Raw genomic sequence first — 21250 nt, 5'->3', positions numbered from 1 at the left:
ATGACTAGTCGATGGTCAGAGGGCAGATCAGCTCCACGGTAGGTCCTGGTGTCAAGGACATGGGCTCGCATTCGCTGGTCCGTCACTATGTAGTCCAGCAGATGTTCTTGCTTGGACCCGGCATGCATCCATGATGTTGTGTGGATGCGCCGATGCCGGAACAGCGTGTTGGTAATTACAAGCCCATGGGCTGCACAAAAATCTAGCAGCCTCCTACCGTTGTTATTGAGCTGATCTGGCCCATGCCCTCCAATCACTCCAGACCAGGTGCCAGTATCATGACCAACTCGGGCATTGAAGTCACCCAACATGATGACTCTATCCCGAGGGGCCACTTTAGCCAGCACCTGTGACAGGAGGTCATAGAAGGCATCTGACTCATCGGCTTTGCCTGCATCCCTCCACGGATGTTCATCTTCGGTGGGGGCATAAGTAACCACGACCACCATTCCTCGCCTCCGGTTGATGGGAAGGCGAGCCCAAAGTAGCCTGGGGCTTACAGCTTCCCACACCTCACCGCCACGCTCCCACGCCCCCTTCATTCTTTTATTCAAAAGAAGACCCACACCCTGTTGTTTGGCAGTCTGCTGCCCCGAGTAGAGGACTGTCCACCCCTCATGGTGGCAGGAGCCAGAGCCGGTCCACCGGACCTCCTGAATGCCGCATAGATCCAGGCGGTACCGGTCCAGCTCCCGACAGAGGAGTGGCAGCCTCTCCTCTGCAGTGAGCGTTCGAACATTCCACGTGGCCACCCGTAGTGGCTTTTCGTTGTTTCTGGAGTAGCCCCGAGGGTAGGTATTCAATCTCCTGGCTCCGCCAATTGGGGTTTGGCCAGGAGACGTCATAGACGCCTGGCCCCCCGGGGCCTCCGGCACAAGCTTAGTTGTTACATATTTCACTTTAATTCGTGGTTTTGTGGTAATTAATTGAAGGTGGAGGGGTTACCAGCCCCTCGCACCCGTCCAGAGCCCCCGTTTAGCCCCTGTGGTGGACACATATGCCATGAGGGGAGGAGCCAATCAAAATTGGAACTCCCCCCACAGCACTGTCCACGACAGAGTTGCCCGTCCGGCACCGCGAGGAGGTAGGGGGTTGTTTTGCCGGACTACACACACACACAGTCACACACAGTCACACACACACAGTCACACACACACCTACACACACACAGTCACACACACACACACACAGTCACACACACAGTCACCCCACGGCTGGGGCGTTCACACCCTGTGCTGAACTCTACACCTCACTGGACGCCAAGCACGTCCAGCACGAGACCATCGGGTGTGAACACACAGTCACACACAGTGACACACACACACACCTACAACAACAACAACAACCGCCATTCGCCACTAAGTGGCGGTGACGTCACCACGACGCTTGTGCCAGGCTATGTGCACCCTGAGGCCACGTGAAGTGTCGAACGCCCGCTGGCAGGAGGTCACGGGGCAGACCCAGGTGCCACGGGTCGACTGACTGAGATGACTGGCTGATGCACCACCTGTGCCCCCTACTGTGCCAACCTGCTGTGCTTTAGCCACCCGGCGCTCCGCTCGCTGTTGTGAGCGTCGCTCCTCCGCCCTCCGTTGTTGTTGGAGGGCGACTGCCTCCAACTGCCCAGTAGCATCCTTCACGAGCCTCCTCCACAGAGGCCGATCTTGACACCGCTGGTACCAGTCATCGGCAAGTCCACTCAGCTCCACGTCCTCCTGTACCACATCACTCCATCTCTTCTCTAGCCCGTGCCGCGCCCGCTTAGCCCCCTCAATCCGGCCAAACAAAAGCTGTTTCGGCATGCGGTGGCTGGGCATGCGGGCTACATGACCCAGCCATCGCAGCCTTGCCTGCCGGAGGAGCTCACCGATGGGACCCTGCCCAGATCTTTCAAGGATTTGTGAGCTCCTCACACAATCCAGTCTGGTTAAACCCAGGAAGGATCGTAGGCAGGCCAGCCTAAATGTTTCTAACCGGCGAAGATGTTCCATTAGGGGGGTCCACGTTTCGCAAGCGTAGAGAAGGGAGGGAATGACCGTGGCCGAGAAGACCTGAAGCTTATTGCGGAGCGACAGACCAGGTAGCTTCCACACAGCGTTACCCAACCGATGAAAAGATATTGCCGCTCGACTGATTTGGAGTGAGACCTCTGCTGTTAAACTGGAGCCAGTCATAAGCACACTGCCCAGGTATGGGAAACTCTCCACTCCACAACTGCCCCATCACCGATTGGGAGTTGTGGGGGTGGAGTGTCCGATAGTACAAAATACCCAGGCAGGTGCTTAGTTTTGGTGGGGCTGATGGTAAGGCCCCACCTCTTAGTGGCACGCTCCAGTCTCAGCAGCAGCGTCTCCAACTCCTCCTCTGGATGAGCAGGTATTACCAAATCATCAGCATATATAACGTGGTTGAGCAATAGGGAGCCATCCCTTGACCGCACCCGGGCATCGATCAGCCTCCCATTATATCTGTACCATATGGAGATTGCCCTGGTACAGCTATTGAAGGCTTCACGAACTACGTCGTCAAAATAGATGTTAAATAATGTGGGAGCCAGAGGACATCCCTGTCACACCCCAAGGTGTACAGGGAATGGCTCTGACTCCCGGCCACATAGTTTTACCCGGGCCCGCTCACCATCATGAAGGACCTTAATGATCGTGAGCAGAGGGTCAAGTACTCCAAAAGCACGAAGAACAACCCAGAGCCCAGGCCTACTGATGGTATCATGGGCCTTTTTTGATGGAGTTAAATAGAGATTTGTGATCACGGGCCACTGAGGCAGACTCCATCTCCTCAGCAACCCGCGACCACCACCCATCCTTGCAGTGCCTCACGGCTCTCCGAACCTCCGAGCGAAGGCTGCGGTAAGCCTCCTCATTCTTTGACGTGGGATTCTGTAGCCGATGACAGTGGGCCTGTCGCTTTTTCTCAACCATCCTGAACACCTCTGTCAGCCAGGGTCTCTGGGGAGGTCTGGACCGCGTACCCAAAGCAGCCATTGCAGCTGCATGAGTCACAGTCCTAAACCTCGCCCATTTACCCTCGACATCAGGAGGAGTCGGGGACGATGCCAATCCCAGCCGCAAGCGATGATGAAATTCTCGCTTGCAACTTTCATCAGATAACTGAGACCAGGCCACTTTAGGTTGGAATGGGGTCCTGGGTGTACACCCACCACCGGAGTGGAAGAATGGCAGGCGCATCTTACAGATGACTAGTCGATGGTCAGAGGGCAGATCAGCTCCACGGTAGGTCCTGGTGTCAAGGACATGGGCTCGCATCCGCTGGTCCGTCACTATGTAGTCCAGCAGATGTTCTTGCTTGGACCCGGCATGCATCCATGATGTTGTGTGGATGCGCCGATGCTGGAACAGCGTGTTGGTAATTACAAGCCCATGGGCTGCACAAAAATCTAGCAGCCTCCTACCGTTTTTATTGAGCTGATCTGGCCCATGCCCTCCAATCACTCCAGACCAGGTGCCAGCATCATGACCCACTCGGGCATTGAAGTCACCCAACATGATGACTCTATCCCAAGGGGCCACTTTAGCCAGCACCTGTGACAGGAGGTCATAGAAGGCATCTGACTCATCGGCTTTGCCTGCATCCCTTCACGGATGTACGTCTTCGGTGGGGGCATAAGTAACCACGACCACCACTCCTCGCCTCCGGTCGATGGGAAGGCGAGCCCAAAGTAGCCTGGGGCTTACAGCTTCCCACACCTCACCGCCACGCTCCCACGCCCCCTTCATTCTTTTGTTCAAAAGAAGAGCCACACCCTGTTGTTTGGCAGTCTGCTGCCCCGAGTAGAGGACTGTCCACCCCTCATCGTGGCAGGAGCCAGAGCCGGTCCACCGGACCTCCTGAATGCCGCATAGATCCAGGCTGTACCGGTCCAGCTCCCGACAGAGGAGTGGCAGCCTCTCCTCTGCAGTGAGCGTTTGAACATTCCACGTGGCCACACGAAGTGGTTTTTAGTTGTTTCTGGAGGAGCCCCGAGGGTAGAGATTCAATCTCCTGGCTCCGCCAATTGGGGTTTGGCCAGGAGACGTCATAGACGCCTGGCCCCCCGGGGCCTCCGGCACAAGCTTATTAGTTACATATTTCAGTTTAACTCTTGGTTTAGTGATAATTAATTGAAGGTGGAGGGGTTACCAGCCCCTCACACCCGTCCAGAGCCCCCGTTTAGCCCCTGTAGTGGACACAGACGCCATGAGGGGAGGAGCCAATCGGAATTGGCCCTCCCCCCACAGCACTGTCCACGAGAGAGTTGCCCGTCCGGCACCGCGAGGAGGTAGGGGGTTGTTTTGTACACACACACACACACTGACACACACACAGTCACACACGCACCTGCACACACACACACATGCACCTACACACACAGCCTGCTAGAGGCTACCTGGGGGATCTTTGTCTGTGTGTAGGTGCTGCTACTCGCTACTAACTGCACTTGCCCCTACAGCGTGCTAGAGGCTACCTGGGGGATCTTTGTCTGTGTGAAACTGCACTTGCCCCTACAGCGTGCTAGAGGCTACCTGGGGCATCTTTGTCTTGACAGCTACCTGCTGACGCGGTACGGCGAGGCTCTCGGTCAGTTCTCGGCAGCGTCTCAGGCGTACTCAGCGGTGTTACGATTCCTCCACTCCAACCAGAAGGACGTGGGTCACTCACTCAGTCACTCACTCAGTCACTCACTCAGTCACTCACTCAGTCACTACTCAGCGGTGTTACGATTCCTCCACTCCAACCAGAAGGACGTGGGTCACTCACTCAGTCACTCACTCAGTCACTACTCAGCGGTGTTACGATTCCTCCACTCCAACCAGAAGGACGTGGGTCACTCACTCAGTCACTCACTCAGTCACTACTCAGCGGTGTTACGATTCCTCCACTCCAACCAGAAGGACGTGGGTCACTCACTCAGTCACTCACTCAGTCACTACTCAGCGGTGTTACGATTCCTCCACTCCAACCAGAAGGACGTGGGTCACTCACTCAGTCACTCACTCAGTCACTACTCAGCGGTGTTACGATTCCTCCACTCCAACCAGAAGGACGTGGGTCACTCACTCAGTCACTCACTCAGTCACTCACTCACTCAGTCACTCAGTCACTCACTCAGTCACTCAGTCACTCACTCACTCACTCAGTCACTCACTCAGTCACTCACTCAGTCACTCACTCACTCACTCAGTCACTCACTCACTCACTGAGTCACTCACTCAGTCACTCACTCAGTCACTCACTCAGTCACTACTCAGCGGTGTTACGATTCCTCCACTCCAACCAGAAGGACGTGGGTCACTCACTCAGTCACTCACTCAGTCACTCACTCAGTCACTCACTCAGTCACTACTCAGCGGTGTTACGATTCCTCCACTCCAACCACAAGGACGTGGGTCACTCAGTCACTCACTCAGTCACTCACTCAGTCACTACTCAGCGGTGTTACGATTCCTCCACTCCAACCAGAAGGACGTGGGTCACTCACTCAGTCACTCACTCAGTCACTCACTCAGTCACTCACTCAGTCACTACTCAGCGGTGTTACGATTCCTCCACTCCAACCAGAAGGACGTGGGTCACTCACTCAGTCACTCACTCAGTCACTCACTCACTCAGTCAGTCACTCAGTCACTCAGTCACTCACTCACTCAGTCACTCACTCACTCAGTCACTCAGTCAGTCACTCACTCAGTCACTACTCATCGGTGTTACGATTCCTCCACTCCAACCAGAAGGACGTGGGTCACTCACTCAGTCACTCACTCACTCAGTCACTACTCAGCGGTGTTACGATTCCTCCACTCCAACCAGAAAGACGTGGGTCACTCACTCAGTCACTCACTCAGTCACTCACTCAGTCACTCAGTCACTCACTCAGTCACTCAGTCAGTCACTCAGTCACTCACTGAATCACTCACTCAGTCACTCACTCACACACTCAGTCACTCACTCAGTCACTCACTCACTCAGTCACTCACTCACTCACTCAGTCACTCACTCACTCACTCAGTCACTCAGTCACTACTCATCGGTGTTACGATTCCTCCACTCCAACCAGAAAGACGTGGGTCACTCACTCAGTCACTCAGTCACTCAGTCAGTCAGTCAGTCACTCAGTCACTCACTCAGTCACTCACTGAGTCACTCACTCAGTCACTCAGTCACTCAGTTACTCACTCACTCACTCAGTCACTACTCATCGGTGTTACGATTCCTTCACTCCAACCAGAAAGACGTGGGTCACTCACTCACTCAGTCACTCACTCACTCACTCAGTCAGTCACTCAGTCACTCAGTCACTCACTCAGTCACTCACTCAGTCACTCACTCACTGAGTCACTCAGTCAGTCACTCAGTCACTACTCATCGGTGTTACGATTCCTCCACTCCAACCAGAAGGACGTGGGTCACTCACTCACTCAGTCACTCACTCACTCAGTCACTCAGTCACTCACTCACTCAGTCACTCAGTCACTCACTCAGTCACTACTCAGCGGTGTTACGATTCCTCCACTCCAACCAGAAGGACGTGGGTCACTCACTCAGTCACTCACTCAGTCACTCACTCACTCACTCAGTCACTACTCAGCGGTGTTACGATTCCTCCACTCCAACCAGAAGGACGTGGGTCACTCACTCAGTCACTCACTCAGTCACTCACTCACTCAGTCAGTCACTCAGTCACTCAGTCACTCACTCACTCAGTCACTCACTCACTCAGTCACTCAGTCAGTTACTCACTCAGTCACTACTCATCGTTGTTACGATTCCTCCACTCCAACCAGAAGGACGTGGGTCACTCACTCAGTCACTCACTCACTCACTCAGTCACTACTCAGCGGTGTTACGATTCCTCCACTCCAACCAGAAAGACGTGGGTCACTCACTCAGTCACTCACTCAGTCACTCACTCAGTCACTCAGTCACTCACTCAGTCACTCAGTCACTCAGTCAGTCACTCAGTCACTCACTGAATCACTCACTCAGTCACTCACTCACACACTCAGTCACTCACTCAGTCACTCACTCACTCAGTCACTCACTCACTCACTCAGTCACTCACTCACTCACTCAGTCACTCAGTCACTACTCATTGGTGTTACGATTCCTCCACTCCAACCAGAAAGACGTGGGTCACTCACTCAGTCACTCAGTCACTCAGTCAGTCAGTCAGTCACTCAGTCACTCACTCAGTCACTCACTGAGTCACTCACTCAGTCACTCAGTCACTCAGTTACTCACTCACTCACTCAGTCACTACTCATCGGTGTTACGATTCCTTCACTCCAACCAGAAAGACGTGGGTCACTCACTCACTCAGTCACTCACTCACTCACTCAGTCAGTCACTCAGTCACTCACTCAGTCACTCACTCAGTCACTCACTCACTGAGTCACTCAGTCAGTCACTCAGTCACTACTCATCGGTGTTACGATTCCTCCACTCCAACCAGAAGGACGTGGGTCACTCACTCACTCAGTCACTCACTCACTCGGTCACTCAGTCACTCACTCACTCACTCAGTCACTCACTCAGTCACTCAGTCACTCACTCACTCACTCAGTCACTCGCTCAGTCACTCAGTCACTCAGTCACTCACTCACTCACTCAGTCACTCACTCAGTCACTCACTCAGTCACTCAGTCACTGAGTCACTCAGTCACTCAGTCACTACTCATCGGTGTTACGATTCCTCCACTCCAACCAGAAAGACGTGAGTCACTCAGTCACTCACTCAGTCACTCACTCAGTCACTCACTCACTCAGTCACTCACTCACTCAGTCACTCAGTCAGTCACTCACTCAGTCACTACTCATCGGTGTTACGATTCCTTCACTCCAACCAGAAAGACGTGGGTCACTCACCTAGTCACTCACTCACTCAGTCACTCACTCAGTCACTCACTCAGTCACTCACTCAGTCACTCAGTCACTCACTCACTCAGTCACTCACTCAGTCACTCAGTCAGTCACTCAGTTACTCACTCACTGAGTCACTCACTCAGTCACTCACTCACTCAGTCACTCACTCAGTCACTCACTCCTCACTCACTCAGTCACTCACTCAGTCACTCACTCACTCAGTCACTCACTCAGTCACTCACTCACTCAGTCACTCACTCAGTCAGTCACTCACTCAGTCACTACTCAGTCACTCACTCACTCACTCAGTCACTCACTCAGTCACTCACTGAGTCACTCACTCAGTCACTCACTCACTCACTCACCCACTCACTCACCCACCCACCCACTCACTCACCCACTCACTCACCCACTCACCCACCCACCCACCCACTCACCCACCCACCCACCCACTGTCTCTCTCACCCACACCCACTCACCCACACTCACTGTCTCTCTCACCCACCCACCCACCCACTCACCCACCCGCCCACCCACACACACTCACACTCTCTCTCACCCACCCACCCACTCACTCACTCACACTCTCTCTCTCACCCACCCACCCACCCACTCACTCACCCACCCACCCACACACTCACACTCTCTCTCACCCACCCACCCACTCACCCACTCACTCACCCACCCACCCACACACTCACACTCTCTCTCACCCACCCACTCACACTCTCTCTCACCCACCCACTCACCCACACTCACTCACTGTCACTCACTCACCCACCCACCCACTCACTCACTCACACTCTCTCTCACCCACCCACCCACTCACAAACACTCTCACCCACCCACCCACTCACCCACTCACTCACCCACCCACCCACACACTCACACTCTCTCTCACCCACCCACTCACACTCTCTCTCACCCACCCACTCACCCACACTCACTCACTGTCACTCACTCACTGTCACTCACTCACCCACCCACACACACTCACTCACTCTCTCACCCACTCACTCACACACTCACTCTCTCACCCACCCACTCACACTCTCTCCCACCCCCACCGTTCCCACCGCCCCCCCCGCCCAGACGTCTGAGTACGTCATCCAGGCCTTCAAGTTCGGGGCCTTCCACAAAGTGCCGGAGCTTGTGGCCTTCCGTCAGCGGCTGGAGAACTCCCTTCACTTCGCCACGGTGCAGACGGAGAGAGCCCTGCTGCAGATCTTCCTGGAGGGAGACACGTGAGTGGGGAGACACGGGGAGGAGACACGGGGGGACACGGGGAGACACGGGGGAGACACGGGGGAGAGACACGGGGGGAGAGACACGGGGGGAGACACGGGGGGACACGGGGAGACACGAGGAGACACGGGGAGACACGGGGGGGAGACACGGGGAGACACGGGGAGACACGGGGGGGAGACACGGGGAGACACGGGGAGACACGGGGAGAGAGACGGGGAGACACGGGGGGACACGGGGAGACACGAGGAGACACGGGGAGACACGGGGAGACACGGGGAGACACGGGGAGAGAGAGACACGGGGAGACACGGGGGAGACACGGGGAGACACGGGGAGACACGGGGAGACACGGGGAGACACGGGGAGAGAGAGACACGGGGTGGCCTTCCCTCAGCGGCTGGAGAACTCCCTTCACTTCGCCACGGTGCAGACGGAGAGAGCGCTGCTGCAGATCTTCCTGGAGGGAGACACGTGAGTGGGGAGACACGGGGAGGAGACACGGGGGGACACGGGGAGACACGGGGGAGACACGGGGGGGAGACACGGGGAGACACGGGGAGACGGGGGAGAGACACGGGGAGACACGGGGAGACACGGTGAGACACGGGGAGACACGGGGAGACACGGGGGAGAGACACGGGGAGACACGGGGAGACACGGGGAGACACGGGGAGACACGGGGAGACACGGGGGAGAGACACGGGGAGAGACACGGGGAGACACGGGGAGACACGGGGAGACACGGGGAGACACGGGGGAGACACGGGGAGACACGGTGAGACACGGGGGAGAGACATGGGGGAGAGACACGGGGAGACACAGGGGAGAGACACGGGGGGAGAGACACGGGGAGAAACGGAGTGAGAGACATGGGGGAGAGACACGGGGAGACACGGGGAGACACGGGGGAGAGACACGGGGAGACACGGGGGGAGAGAAACGGGGGGAGAGACACCTTGAGAGAGACACGGAGGAGAGACACGGGGGAGAGACACGGGGGGAGAGACACGGGGGGGGAGAGACATGGGGGGGGAGAGACACGGGGGGGGAGAGACACGGAGGAGAGACACGGGGGGAGAGACACGGGGGGAGAGACACGGGGGGAGAGACACGGGGGGAGAGACACGGGGGGAGAGACACGGGGGGAGAGACACGGGGGGAGAGACACTGTGACACTGTGTCTGTCACTGTGTGTGTACCACACCTATTACCATCATTAGGGGAAAAAACGGTGATCCAATCTCCGAACCCCAGGAACAGGTTTGCAGATTTGCTGAGCATTTCTGTGAGGTCCTGGGGGAGGGAAAATCCCTCAGCCAGGAAAACATCGTGGCACAAAGTGAGGATGACCCTGCTGAGGCTGCGGTGCCTCAAATATTGGAAGAAGTCACCCCCTGTGAGTGGCTGGCTGAGGTGCCATCTGTTGAGGAAGTACTGAAGGCGATCCGGAGTCTGAGACCAGGAAAGGCAGCGGGCAGAGATGATCTCCCAAGCGAAATGCTGAGGGAGGGTGACGTTTGTGCACAGACTGCCCTATATGACATCATAACAACGGTCTGGACCACTGGACGGGTTCCGCAGGATTGGAAGGATGCCCTGGTGGTCCCCCTTTTTAAGAAGGGGGACCGCACAGACTGTAACAACTACAGGGGCATCTCACTCCTCAGTGTGCTGAGGAGAGGCTTGCGGAGCCCCAATGCGGTTTCTGGAAAGGGCGGTCCTGCACAGATGCCATATTTTCTGTCCGTTTGCTACAGCAGAGGTGTAGGGAATTCCAACAAGACCTACATCTCTGCTTTATTGACCTGGTCAAGGCCTATGATACCATCAGTAGGCCTGGGCTCTGGGTTGTTATTCGTGCTTTTGGAGTCCCTGACCCTCTGCTCACGATCATTAAGGACCTTCATGATGGTGAGCGGGCCCGGGTAAAACTACGTGGCCGGGAGTCAGAACCATTCCCTGTACACCTTGGGGTGCGACAGGGATGTCCTCTGGCTCCCACATTATTTAACATCTATTTTGACCACGTAGTTCGTGAAGCCTTCAATAGCTGTACCAGGGGAATCTCCATATGGTACAGATATAATGGGAGGCTAATCGATGCCCGGGTGCGGTCAAGGGATGGCTCCCTATTGCTCAACCACGTTATGTATGCTGATGATTTGGTAATAGCTGCTCAGTCAGAGGAGGAGTTGGAGACGCTGCTGCTGAGACTGGAGCGTGCCACTAAGAGGTGGGGCCTTACCATCAGCCCCACCAAAACTAAGCACCTGCCTTGGTATTTTGTACCATCGGACACTCCACCCCCACAACTCCCAATCAGTGATGGGGCAGTTGTGGAGAGAGTGGAGAGTTTCCCATACCTGGGCAGTGTGCTTATGACTGGCTCCAGTTTAACAGCAGAGGTCTCACTCCGAATCAGTCGAGCGGCAATATCTTTTCATCGGTTGCGTAACGCTGTGTGGAAGCTACCTGGTCTGTCGCTCCGCACTAAGCTTCAGGTCTTCTCGGCCACGGTCATTCCCTCCCTTCTCTACGCTTGCGAAACGTGGACCCCCCTAATGGAACATCTTCGCCGGTTAGAAACATTTAGGCTGGCCTGCCTACGATCCATCCTGGGTTTAACCAGACTAGATTGTGTGAGGAGCTCACAAATCCTTGAAAGATCTGGGCAGGGTCCCATCGATGAGCTCCTCCGGCAGGCAAGGCTGCGATGGCTGGGTCATGTAGCCCGCATGCCCAGCCACCGCATGCCGAAACAGCTTTTGTTTGGCCGGATTGAGGGGGCTAAGCGGGCGCGGCACGGGCTAGAGAAGAGATGGAGTGATGTGGTACAGGAGGACGTGGAGCTGAGTGGACTTGCCGATGACTGGTACCAGCGGTGTCAAGATCGGCCTCTGTGGAGGAGGCTCGTGAAGGATGCTACTGGGCAGTTGGAGGCAGTCACCCTCCAACAACAACGGAGGGCGGAGGAGCGATGCTCAGAACAACGAGCGGAGCGCCGGGTGGCTAAAGCACAGCAGGTTGGCACAGTAGGGGGCACAGGTGGTGCATCAGCCAGTCATCTCAGTCAGTCGACCCGTGGCACCTGGGTCTGCCCAGTGACCTCCTGCCAGCGGGCGTTCGACACTTCACGTGGCCTCACGGTGCACATAGCCTGGCACAAGCGTCGTGGTGACGTCACCGCCACTTAGTGGCGAATGGCGGTTGTTGTTGGTTGTTGTTGTGTGTGACACTGTGTATGTGTGTAGTGTGAGTGTTCTACAGGAGTGTGTGTGACTGTGTGTAACTGTGTGTGTAGTGTGAGTGTTCTACAGGAGTGTGTGTGTGTGTGACTGTGTGTGTGTGTGACTGTGTGTGTGTGACACTGTGACTGTGTGTGTATAGTGCGAGTGTTCTACAGGAGTGTGTGCGTGCTCTGGGGTTGACTGTGTGTGTGACTGTGTGTATGTGTATGTGTGTAGTGTGAGTGTTCTACAGGAGTGTGTGTGTGTGTGTGACACTGTATGTGTGTGTGTAGTGTGAGTGTTCTACAGGAGTGTGTGCGTGCTCTGGGGTTGACTGTGTGTGTGTGAGACTGTGTAACTGTGTGTGTAGTGTGAGTGTTCTACAGGAGTGTGTGTGTGTGACTGTGTGTGTAGTGTGAGTGTTCTACAGGAGTGTGTGTGTAACTGTGTGTGTGTGTGACACTGTGTGTGTGTGTGTGTGACTGTGTGTAACTGTGTGTGTAGTGTGAGTGTTCTACAGGAGTGTGTGTGTGACACTGTGTATGTGTGTGTAGTGTGAGTGTTCTACAGGAGTGTGTGTGTGTGTGTGACACTGTGTGTGTGTGACTGTGTGTAACTGTGTGTAGTGTGAGTGTTCTACAGGAGTGTGTGTGACTGTGTGTGTGTGACTGTGTCACTGTGTGTGTGTGACACTGTGTATGTGTGTAGTGTGAGTGTTCTACAGGAGTGTGTGTGACTGTGTGTGTGTGTGACTGTGTCACTGTGTGTGTGTGTGACACTGTGTATGTGTGTAGTGTGAGTGTTCTACAGGAGTGTGTGTGTGACACTGTGTGACTGTGTGTGACTGTGTGTGTAGTGTGAGTGTTCTACAGGAGTGTGTGTGTGACTGTATGTGTGTGTGTGACACTGTGTATGTGTGTAGTGTGCGTGTTCTACAGGAGTGTGTGTGACTGTATGTGTGTAGTGTGAGTGTTCTACAGGAGTGTGTGTGTGACTGTGTGTGTGTAGTGTGAGTGTTCTACAGGAGTGTGTGTGTGACTGTATGTGTGTGTGTAGTGTGAGTGTTCTACAGGAGTGTGTGTGTGTAGTGTGAGTGTTCTACAGGAGTGTGTGTGTGACTGTATGTGTATGTGTGTAGTGTGAGTGTTCTACAGGAGTGTGTGTGTGTGTGACACTGTGTGTGTGTGTGACTGTGTGTGACTGTGTGTGTAGTGTGAGTGTTCTACAGGAGTGTGTGTGTGTGACTGTGTGTGTAGTGTGAGTGTTCTACAGGAGTGTGTGTGTGTGTGTGACTGTGTGTGTGACTGTGTGTGTAGTGTGAGTGTTCTACAGGAGTGTGTGTGACTGTGTCACTGTGTGTGTGTGACACTGTGTATGTGTGTAGTGTGAGTGTTCTACAGGAGTGTGTGCGTGCTCTGGGGTTGACTGTGTGTGTGTGTGACTGTGTGACTGTGTGTGTGTGCGTGACTGTGTGTATGTATGTGTGTGTAGTGTGAGTGTTCTACAGGAGTGTGTGTGTGTGTGACTGTGTGTGTCACTGTGTGTGTAGTGTGAGTGTTCTACAGGAGTGTGTGCGTGCTCTGGGGTTGACTGTGTGTGTGTGTGACTGTGTGACTGTGTGTGTGTGTGTGACTGTGTGTGACTGTGTGTAGTGTGAGTGTTCTACAGGAGTGTGTGCGTGCTCTGGGGTTGACTGCCCACTCCGACAACATCTGCTGGGACTCGCTGAGGGACAACAGAGACCTCGACCTCATCCTCTCCTGGAACCCCTCTGCTAGGTGGGAGTCCACCACTCTACATAGTCCACCTCTCTACATAGTCCACCACTCTACATAGTCCACCACTCTCTACATAGTCCACCACCACTCCACAGTCCACCACCACTCCACATAGTCCACCACTCTTCATAGTCCACCACCACTCTACAGAGTCCACCACTCTACATACAGAGTCCACCACTCACTCTCTGCATTGTCCACCACCACTCTCTACATAGTCCACCACTCTACATAGTCCACCACCACTCTCTACACAGTCCACCACCACTCTCTACATAGTCCACCACTCTACATAGTCCACCACCACTCTACATAGTCCACCACCACTCTATACAGTCCACCACCACTCTCTACATAGTCCACCACCACTCTACATAGTCCACCACTCTACATAGTCCACCACCACTCTCTACACAGTCCACCACCACTCTACATAGTCCACCACCACTCTCTACACAGTCCACCACTCACACTCTACATAGTCCACCACCACTCTACATAGTCCACCACTCTACATAGTCCACCACCACTCTCTACATAGTCCACCACCACTCTACATAGTCCACCACCACTCTCTACACAGTCCACCACTCACTCTCTACATAGTCCACCACCACTCTACATAGTCCACCACTCTACAGAGTCCACCATTCTCTACATAGTCCACCACTCACTCTCTACATAGTCCACCACCACTCTACATAGTCCACCACTCTCTACATAGTCCACCACCACTCTCTACATTGTCCACCACCACTATACATAGTCCACCACTCTACATAGTCCACCACTCTACAGAGTCCACCACTCACTCTCTACATAGTCCACCACTCTCTACATAGTCCACCACCACTCTACATAGTCCACCACTCTACATAGTCCACCACCTCTCTCTACACAGTCCACCACCACTCTACACAGTCCACCACTCATTCTCTACACAGTCCACCACTCACTCTATACATAGTTTACCACTCTACATAGTCCACCACCACTCTCTATACTCCACCATCACTCTACATAGTCCACCACTCTACATAGTCCACCACTCTACATAGTCCACCACCACTCTCTACATAGTCCACCGCCACTCACCACATAGTCCACCACTCTATACATAGTCCACCACTCTCTACATAGTCCACCACCACTCTCTACATAGTCCACCACCACTCTCTACATAGTCCACCACCACTCTCTACACAGTCCACCACTCACTCTCTACATAGTCCACCACCACTCTCTACAGAGTCTACCACTCTACATAGTCCACCACTCTCTACATAGTCCACCACCACTCTCTACATAGTCCACCACCACTCTCTACATAGTCCACCACCACTCTCTACACAGTCCACCACCACTCTCTACATAGTCCACCACCACTCTACATAGTCCACTCACTCTCTACATAGTCCACCACCACTCTCTACACAGTCCACCACCACTCTCTACATAGTCCACCACCACTCTACATAGTCCACTCACTCTCTACATAGTCCACCACCACTCTCTACACAGTCCACCACCACTCTCTACATAGTCCACCACTCTCTACATAGTCCACCACCACTCTCTACACAGTCCACCACCACTCTCTACATAGTCCACCACTCTCCACAGAGTCCACCACCACCACCACCACGACTGAGTCCACCAGCCCGCTTGCCGTGCTCCCCCAGGCTTGTGTCCGAGCTGTCCTGTCGCCAACGCTCTGTGCACGAGGAGCGACTTTGGCTGCGGCTGCGTTCTCTGCTGCTCCGCTCCATCGCCGCCATCGCAGCCTTCTGCCAGCCCCTCGCCGCCACCGCCGCTGCCGCAACAACAACAACAACAACATCAACAACAACGTCAACAACAACAACGTCAACAACAACGTCAACAACATCGTCAACCGCTAGGGCAGCTTCATCGCACAACGGCGTTAGCCAGGGCGGCGGCGCTGACGGTGACCCTGGCGACGAATCCTCGGCCCTTCGCTGCTTCGTGCCCATGCTGCGGGAACTCCGCGCCATGCACCAGCACCTGCTGCTTCAGCAGCAGCAGGAGCAGCAGGGGCAGCAGCAGGAGCAGGGGCAGGGGCAGGAGCACCTGCTGCTTCAGCAGCAGCAGGAGCAGCAGGGGCAGCAGCAGGAGCACCACCACCTGCTGCTTCAGCAGCAGCAGGAGCAGCAGGGGCAGCAGCAGGAGCACCACCACCTGCTGCTTCAGCAGCAGCAGGAGCAGCAGGGGCAGCAGGGGCAGGGGGACAGTGAAGACAACAACCACCAGCAGCACAACCACCACCACGGCCACCAGCAGCAGCAGCAACTTGAAGAAAGTCTCCAGCACCACCACCAGCAGCAGCAGCAGCAGGAACTTGAAGAAAGTCTCCAGCAGCTGCATTGCCGCCAGCAGCAGCAGCAGCTGACTGGGGTGGTGACCAACTCAGACTCGCTGGTGGTGAGTGGACATCATCAGCATCAGCAGCATCACCATCAGTATCATCATCAACATCATCAGCATCATCAGCACTCCGTATCATCATCAACATCATCAGCATCATCATCATCAGCAGCAGCACTCCGTCTGTGTGTCTGTGTGTGTGCAAAACAACCCCCTACCTCCTCGCGGTGCCGGACGGGCAACTCTGTCGTGGACAGTGCTGTGGGGGGAGGTCCAATTTTGATTGGCTCCTCCCCTCATGGCGTTTATAACCACCACAGGGGCTAAACGGGGGCTCTGGACGGGTGCGAGGGGCTGGTAACCCCTCCACCTTCAATTAATTACCACTAAACCACGAATTAAACTGAAATATGTAACTAATAAGCTTGTGCCGGAGGCCCCGGGGGGACAGGCGTCTATGACGTCTCCTGGCCAAACCCCAAATGGCGGAGCCAGGAGATTGAATACCTACCCTCGGGGCTCCTCCAGAAACAACGAAAAGCCACTACGGGTGGCCACGTGGAATGTCCGAATGCTCACTGCGGAGGAGAGGCTGCCACTCCTCTGTCGGGAGCTGGACCGGTACCGCCTGGATCTATGCGGCATTCAGGAGGTCCGGTGGACCGGCTCTGGCTCCTGCCACCATGAGGGGTGGACAGTCCTCTACTCGGGGCAGCAGACTGCCAAACAACAGGGTGTGGCTCTTCTTTTGAGCAAAAGAATGAAGGGGGCGTGGGAGCGTGGCGGTGAGGTGTGGGAAGCTGTAAGCCCCAGGCTACTTTGGGCTCGCCTTTCCATCAACCGGAGGCGAGGAATGGTGGTCGTGGTTACTTATGCCCCCATCGAAGATGAACATCCGTGGAGGGATGCAGGCAAAGCCGATGAGTCAGATGCCTTCTATGACCTCCTGTCACAGGTGCTGGCTAAAGTGGCCCCTCAGGATAGAGTCATCATGTTGGGTGACTTCAATGCCCGAGTTGGTCATGATACTGGCACCTGGTCGGGAGTGATTGGAGGGCATGGGCCAGATCAGCTCAATAACAACGGTAGGAGGCTGCTAGATTTTTGTGCAGCCCATGGGCTTGTAATTACCAACACGCTGTTCCGGCATCGGCACATCCACACAACATCATGGATGCATGCCGGGTCCAAGCAAGAACATCTGCTGGACTACATAGTGACGGACCAGCAGATGCGAGCCCATGTCCTTGACACCAGGACCTACCGTGGAGCTGATCTGCCCTCTGACCATCGACTAGTCATCTGTAAGATGCGCCTGCCATTCTTCCGCTCCGGTGGTGGGTGTACACCCAGGACCCCATTCCAACCTAAAGTGGCCTGGTCTCAGTTATCTGATGAAAGTTGCAAGCGAGAATTTCATCATCGCTTGGGGCTGGGATTGGCATCGTCCCCGACTCCTCCTGATGTCGAGGGTAAATGGGCGAGGTTTAGGACTGTGACTCATGCAGCTGCATTGGCTGCTTTGGGTATGCGGTCCAGACCTCCCCAGAGACCCTGGCTGACAGAGGAGGTGTTCAGGATGGTTGAGAAAAAGCGACAGGCCCACTGTCATCGGCTACAGAATCCCACGTCAGAGAATGAGGAGGCTTACCGCAGCCTTCGCTCGGAGGTTCGGAGAGCCGTGAGGCGCTGCAAGGATGGGTGGTGGTCGCGGGTTGCTGAGGAGATGGAGTCTGCCTCAGTGGCCCGTGATCACAAATCTCTATTTAACTCCATCAAAAAAGTAACCTGCAGCGCCACACCTATTACCATCATTAGGGGAAAAAACGGTGACCCAATCTCCGACCCCTAGGAACAGGTTTGCAGATTTGCTGAGCATTTCTGTGAGGTCCTGGGGGAGGGAAAATCCCTCAGCCAGGAAAACATCGTGGCACAAAGTGAGGATGACCCTGCTGAGGCTGCGGTGCCTCAAATATTGGAAGAAGTCACCCCCTGTGAGTGGCTGGCTGAGGTGCCATCTGTTGAGGAAGTACTAAAGGCGATCCGGAGTCTGAGACCAGGAAAGGCAGCGGGCAGAGATGATCTCCCAAGCGAAATGCTGAGGGAGGGTGGCGTTTGTGCACAGACTGCCCTATATGACATCATAACAACAGTCTGGACCACTGGACGGGTTCCGCAGGATTGGAAGGATGCCCTGGTGGTCCCCCTTTTTAAGAAGGGGGACCGCACAGACTGTAACAACTACAGGGGCATCTCACTCCTCAGTGTGCCGGGAAAAGTCCTGGCAAGGATTATTCAACATCGCCTTGCCAGGCACGCTGAGGAGAGGCTTGCGGAGCCCCATTGCGGTTTCAGGAAAGGGCGGTCCTGCACAGATGCCATATTTTCTGTCGTGCCACTAAGAGGTGGGGCCTTACCATCAGCCCCACCAAAACTAAGCACCTGCCTGGGTATTTTGTACCATCGGACACTCCACCCCCACAACTCCCAATCGGTGATGGGGCAGTTGTGGAGAGAGTGGAGAGTTTCCCATACCTGGGCAGTGTGCTTATGACTGGCTCCAGTTTAACAGCAGAGGTCTCACTCCGAATCAGTCGAGCGGCAATATCTTTTCATCGGTTGCGTAATGCTGTGTGGAAGCTACCTGGTCTGTCGCTCCGCAATAAGCTTCAGGTCTTCTCGGCCACGGTCATTCCCTCCCTTCTCTACGCTTGCGAAACGTGGACCCCCCTAATGGAACATCTTCGCCGGTTAGAAACATTTAGGCTGGCCTGCCTACGATCCATCCTGGGTTTAACCAGACTAGATTGTGTGAGGAGCTCACAAATCCTTGAAAGATCTGGGCAAGGTCCCATCGGTGAGCTCCTCCGGCAGGCAAGACTGCGATGGCTGGGTCATGTAGCCCGCATGCCCAGCCACCGCATGCCGAAACAGCTTTTGTTCGGCCGGATCGAGGGGGCTAAGCAGGCGCGGCACGGGCTAGAGAAGAGATGGAGTGATGTGGTACAGGAGGACGTAGAGCTGAGTGGACTTGCCGATGACTGGTACCAGCGGTGTCAAGATCGGCCTCTGTGGAGGAGGCTCGTGAAGGATGCTACTGGGCAGTTGGAGGCAGTCGCCCTCCAACAACAACGGAGGGCGGAGGAGCGACGCTCACAACAACGAGCGGAGCGCCGGGTGGCTAAAGCACAGCAGGTTGGCACAGTAGGGGGCACAGGTGGTGCATCAGCCAGTCATCTCAGTCAGACGACCCGTGGCACCTGGGTCTGCCCAGTGACCTCCTGCCAGCGGGCGTTCGACACTTCACGTGGCCTCAGGGTGCACATAGCCTGGCACAAGCGTCGTGGTGACGTCACCGCCACTTAGTGGCGAATGGCGGTTGTTGTTGTTGTTGACTGTGCGTGTGTGACTGTGTGTGACTGTGTGTGACTGTGTGTGACTGTGTGTGTGTGTGACTGTGTGTGTGTGTGTGTGACTGTGTGTGTGACTGTGTGTGTGACTGTGTGTGACTGTGTGTGACTGTGTGTGTGTGTGAATGTGTGTGTGTGTGTGACTGTGTGTGTGACTGTGTGTGTGTGACTGTGTGTGTGACTGTGTGTGTGTGACTGTGTGTGTGTGACTGTGTGTGTGTGACTGTGTGTGTGTGTGACTGTGTGTGTGTGACTGTGTGTGTGACTGTGTGTGTGACTGTGTGTGTGTGTGACTGTGTGTGTGTGACTGTGTGTGTGTGACTGTGTGTGTGAAACAACCCCCTACCTCCTCGCGGTGCCGGACGGGCAACTCTGTCGTGGACAGTGCTGTGGGGGGAGTTCCAATTTTGATTGGCTCCTCCCCTCATGGCATATGTGTCCACCACAGGGGCTAAACGGGGGCTCTGGACGGGTGCGAGGGGCTGGTAACCCCTCCACCTTCAATTAATTACCACAAAACCACGAATTAAAGTGAAACATGTAACAACTAAGCTTGTGCCGGAGGCCCCGGGGGGCCAGGCGTCTATGACGTCTCCTGGCCAAACCCCAATTGGCGGAGCCAGGAGATTGAATACCTACCCTCGGGGCTACTCCAGAAACAACGAAAAGCCACTACGGGTGGCCACGTGGAATGTTCGAACGCTCACTGCAGAGGAGAGGCTGCCACTCCTCTGTCGGGAGCTGGACCGGTACCGCCTGGATCTATGCGGCATTCAGGAGGTCCGGTGGACCGGCTCTGGCTCCTGCCACCATGAGGGGTGGACAGTCCTCTACTCGGGGCAGCAGACTGCCAAACAACAGGGTGTGGGTCTTCTTTTGAACAAAAGAATGAAGGGGGCGTGGGAGCGTGGCGGTGAGGTGTGGGAAGCTGTAAGCCCCAGGCTACTTTGGGCTCGCCTTCCCATCAACCGGAGGCGAGGAATGGTGGTCGTGGTTACTTATGCCCCCACCGAAGATGAACATCCGTGGAGGGATGCAGGCAAAGCCGATGAGTCAGATGCCTTCTATGACCTCCTGTCACAGGTGCTGGCTAAAGTGGCCCCTCGGGATAGAGTCATCATGTTGGGTGACTTCAATGCCCGAGTTGGTCATGATACTGGCACCTGGTCTGGAGTGATTGGAGGGCATGGGCCAGATCAGCTCAATAACAATGGTAGGAGGCTGCTAGATTTTTGTGCAGCCCATGGGCTTGTAATTACCAACACGCTGTTCCGGCATCGGCGCATCCACACAACATCATGGATGCATGCCGGGTCCAAGCAAGAAC

General features: G+C 55.2%; 1 protein-coding gene across 1 annotated transcript in view; it reads left to right on the top strand.

Annotated features, from left to right (window-relative positions):
- LOC116937057 (N-alpha-acetyltransferase 25, NatB auxiliary subunit-like) overlaps positions 1 to 21250 on the top strand; it is a 76153-nt gene that overhangs the window by 35645 nt on the left and 19258 nt on the right. The window contains exons 6-9 of the mRNA XM_076063370.1: positions 4565 to 4664; positions 8968 to 9119; positions 14003 to 14128; positions 15811 to 16570. Of these exons, the coding sequence (XP_075919485.1) occupies positions 4565 to 4664; positions 8968 to 9119; positions 14003 to 14128; positions 15811 to 16570 (1138 nt within the window). The remainder of the gene's footprint in view (positions 1 to 4564; positions 4665 to 8967; positions 9120 to 14002; positions 14129 to 15810; positions 16571 to 21250) is intronic.

The sequence above is a fragment of the Petromyzon marinus genome, unplaced genomic scaffold, assembly GCF_048934315.1.
Source record: "Petromyzon marinus isolate PM22_M1 ecotype Great Lakes invasive population unplaced genomic scaffold, UKy_Petmar_22M1.pri1.0 PM_Scaffold_105, whole genome shotgun sequence".
Taxonomy (NCBI): Eukaryota; Metazoa; Chordata; class Hyperoartia; order Petromyzontiformes; family Petromyzontidae; genus Petromyzon; species Petromyzon marinus.
The sequence above is the reverse complement of the archived record's forward strand: the minus strand, read 5'-3'. Positions and strand labels throughout refer to the sequence as shown.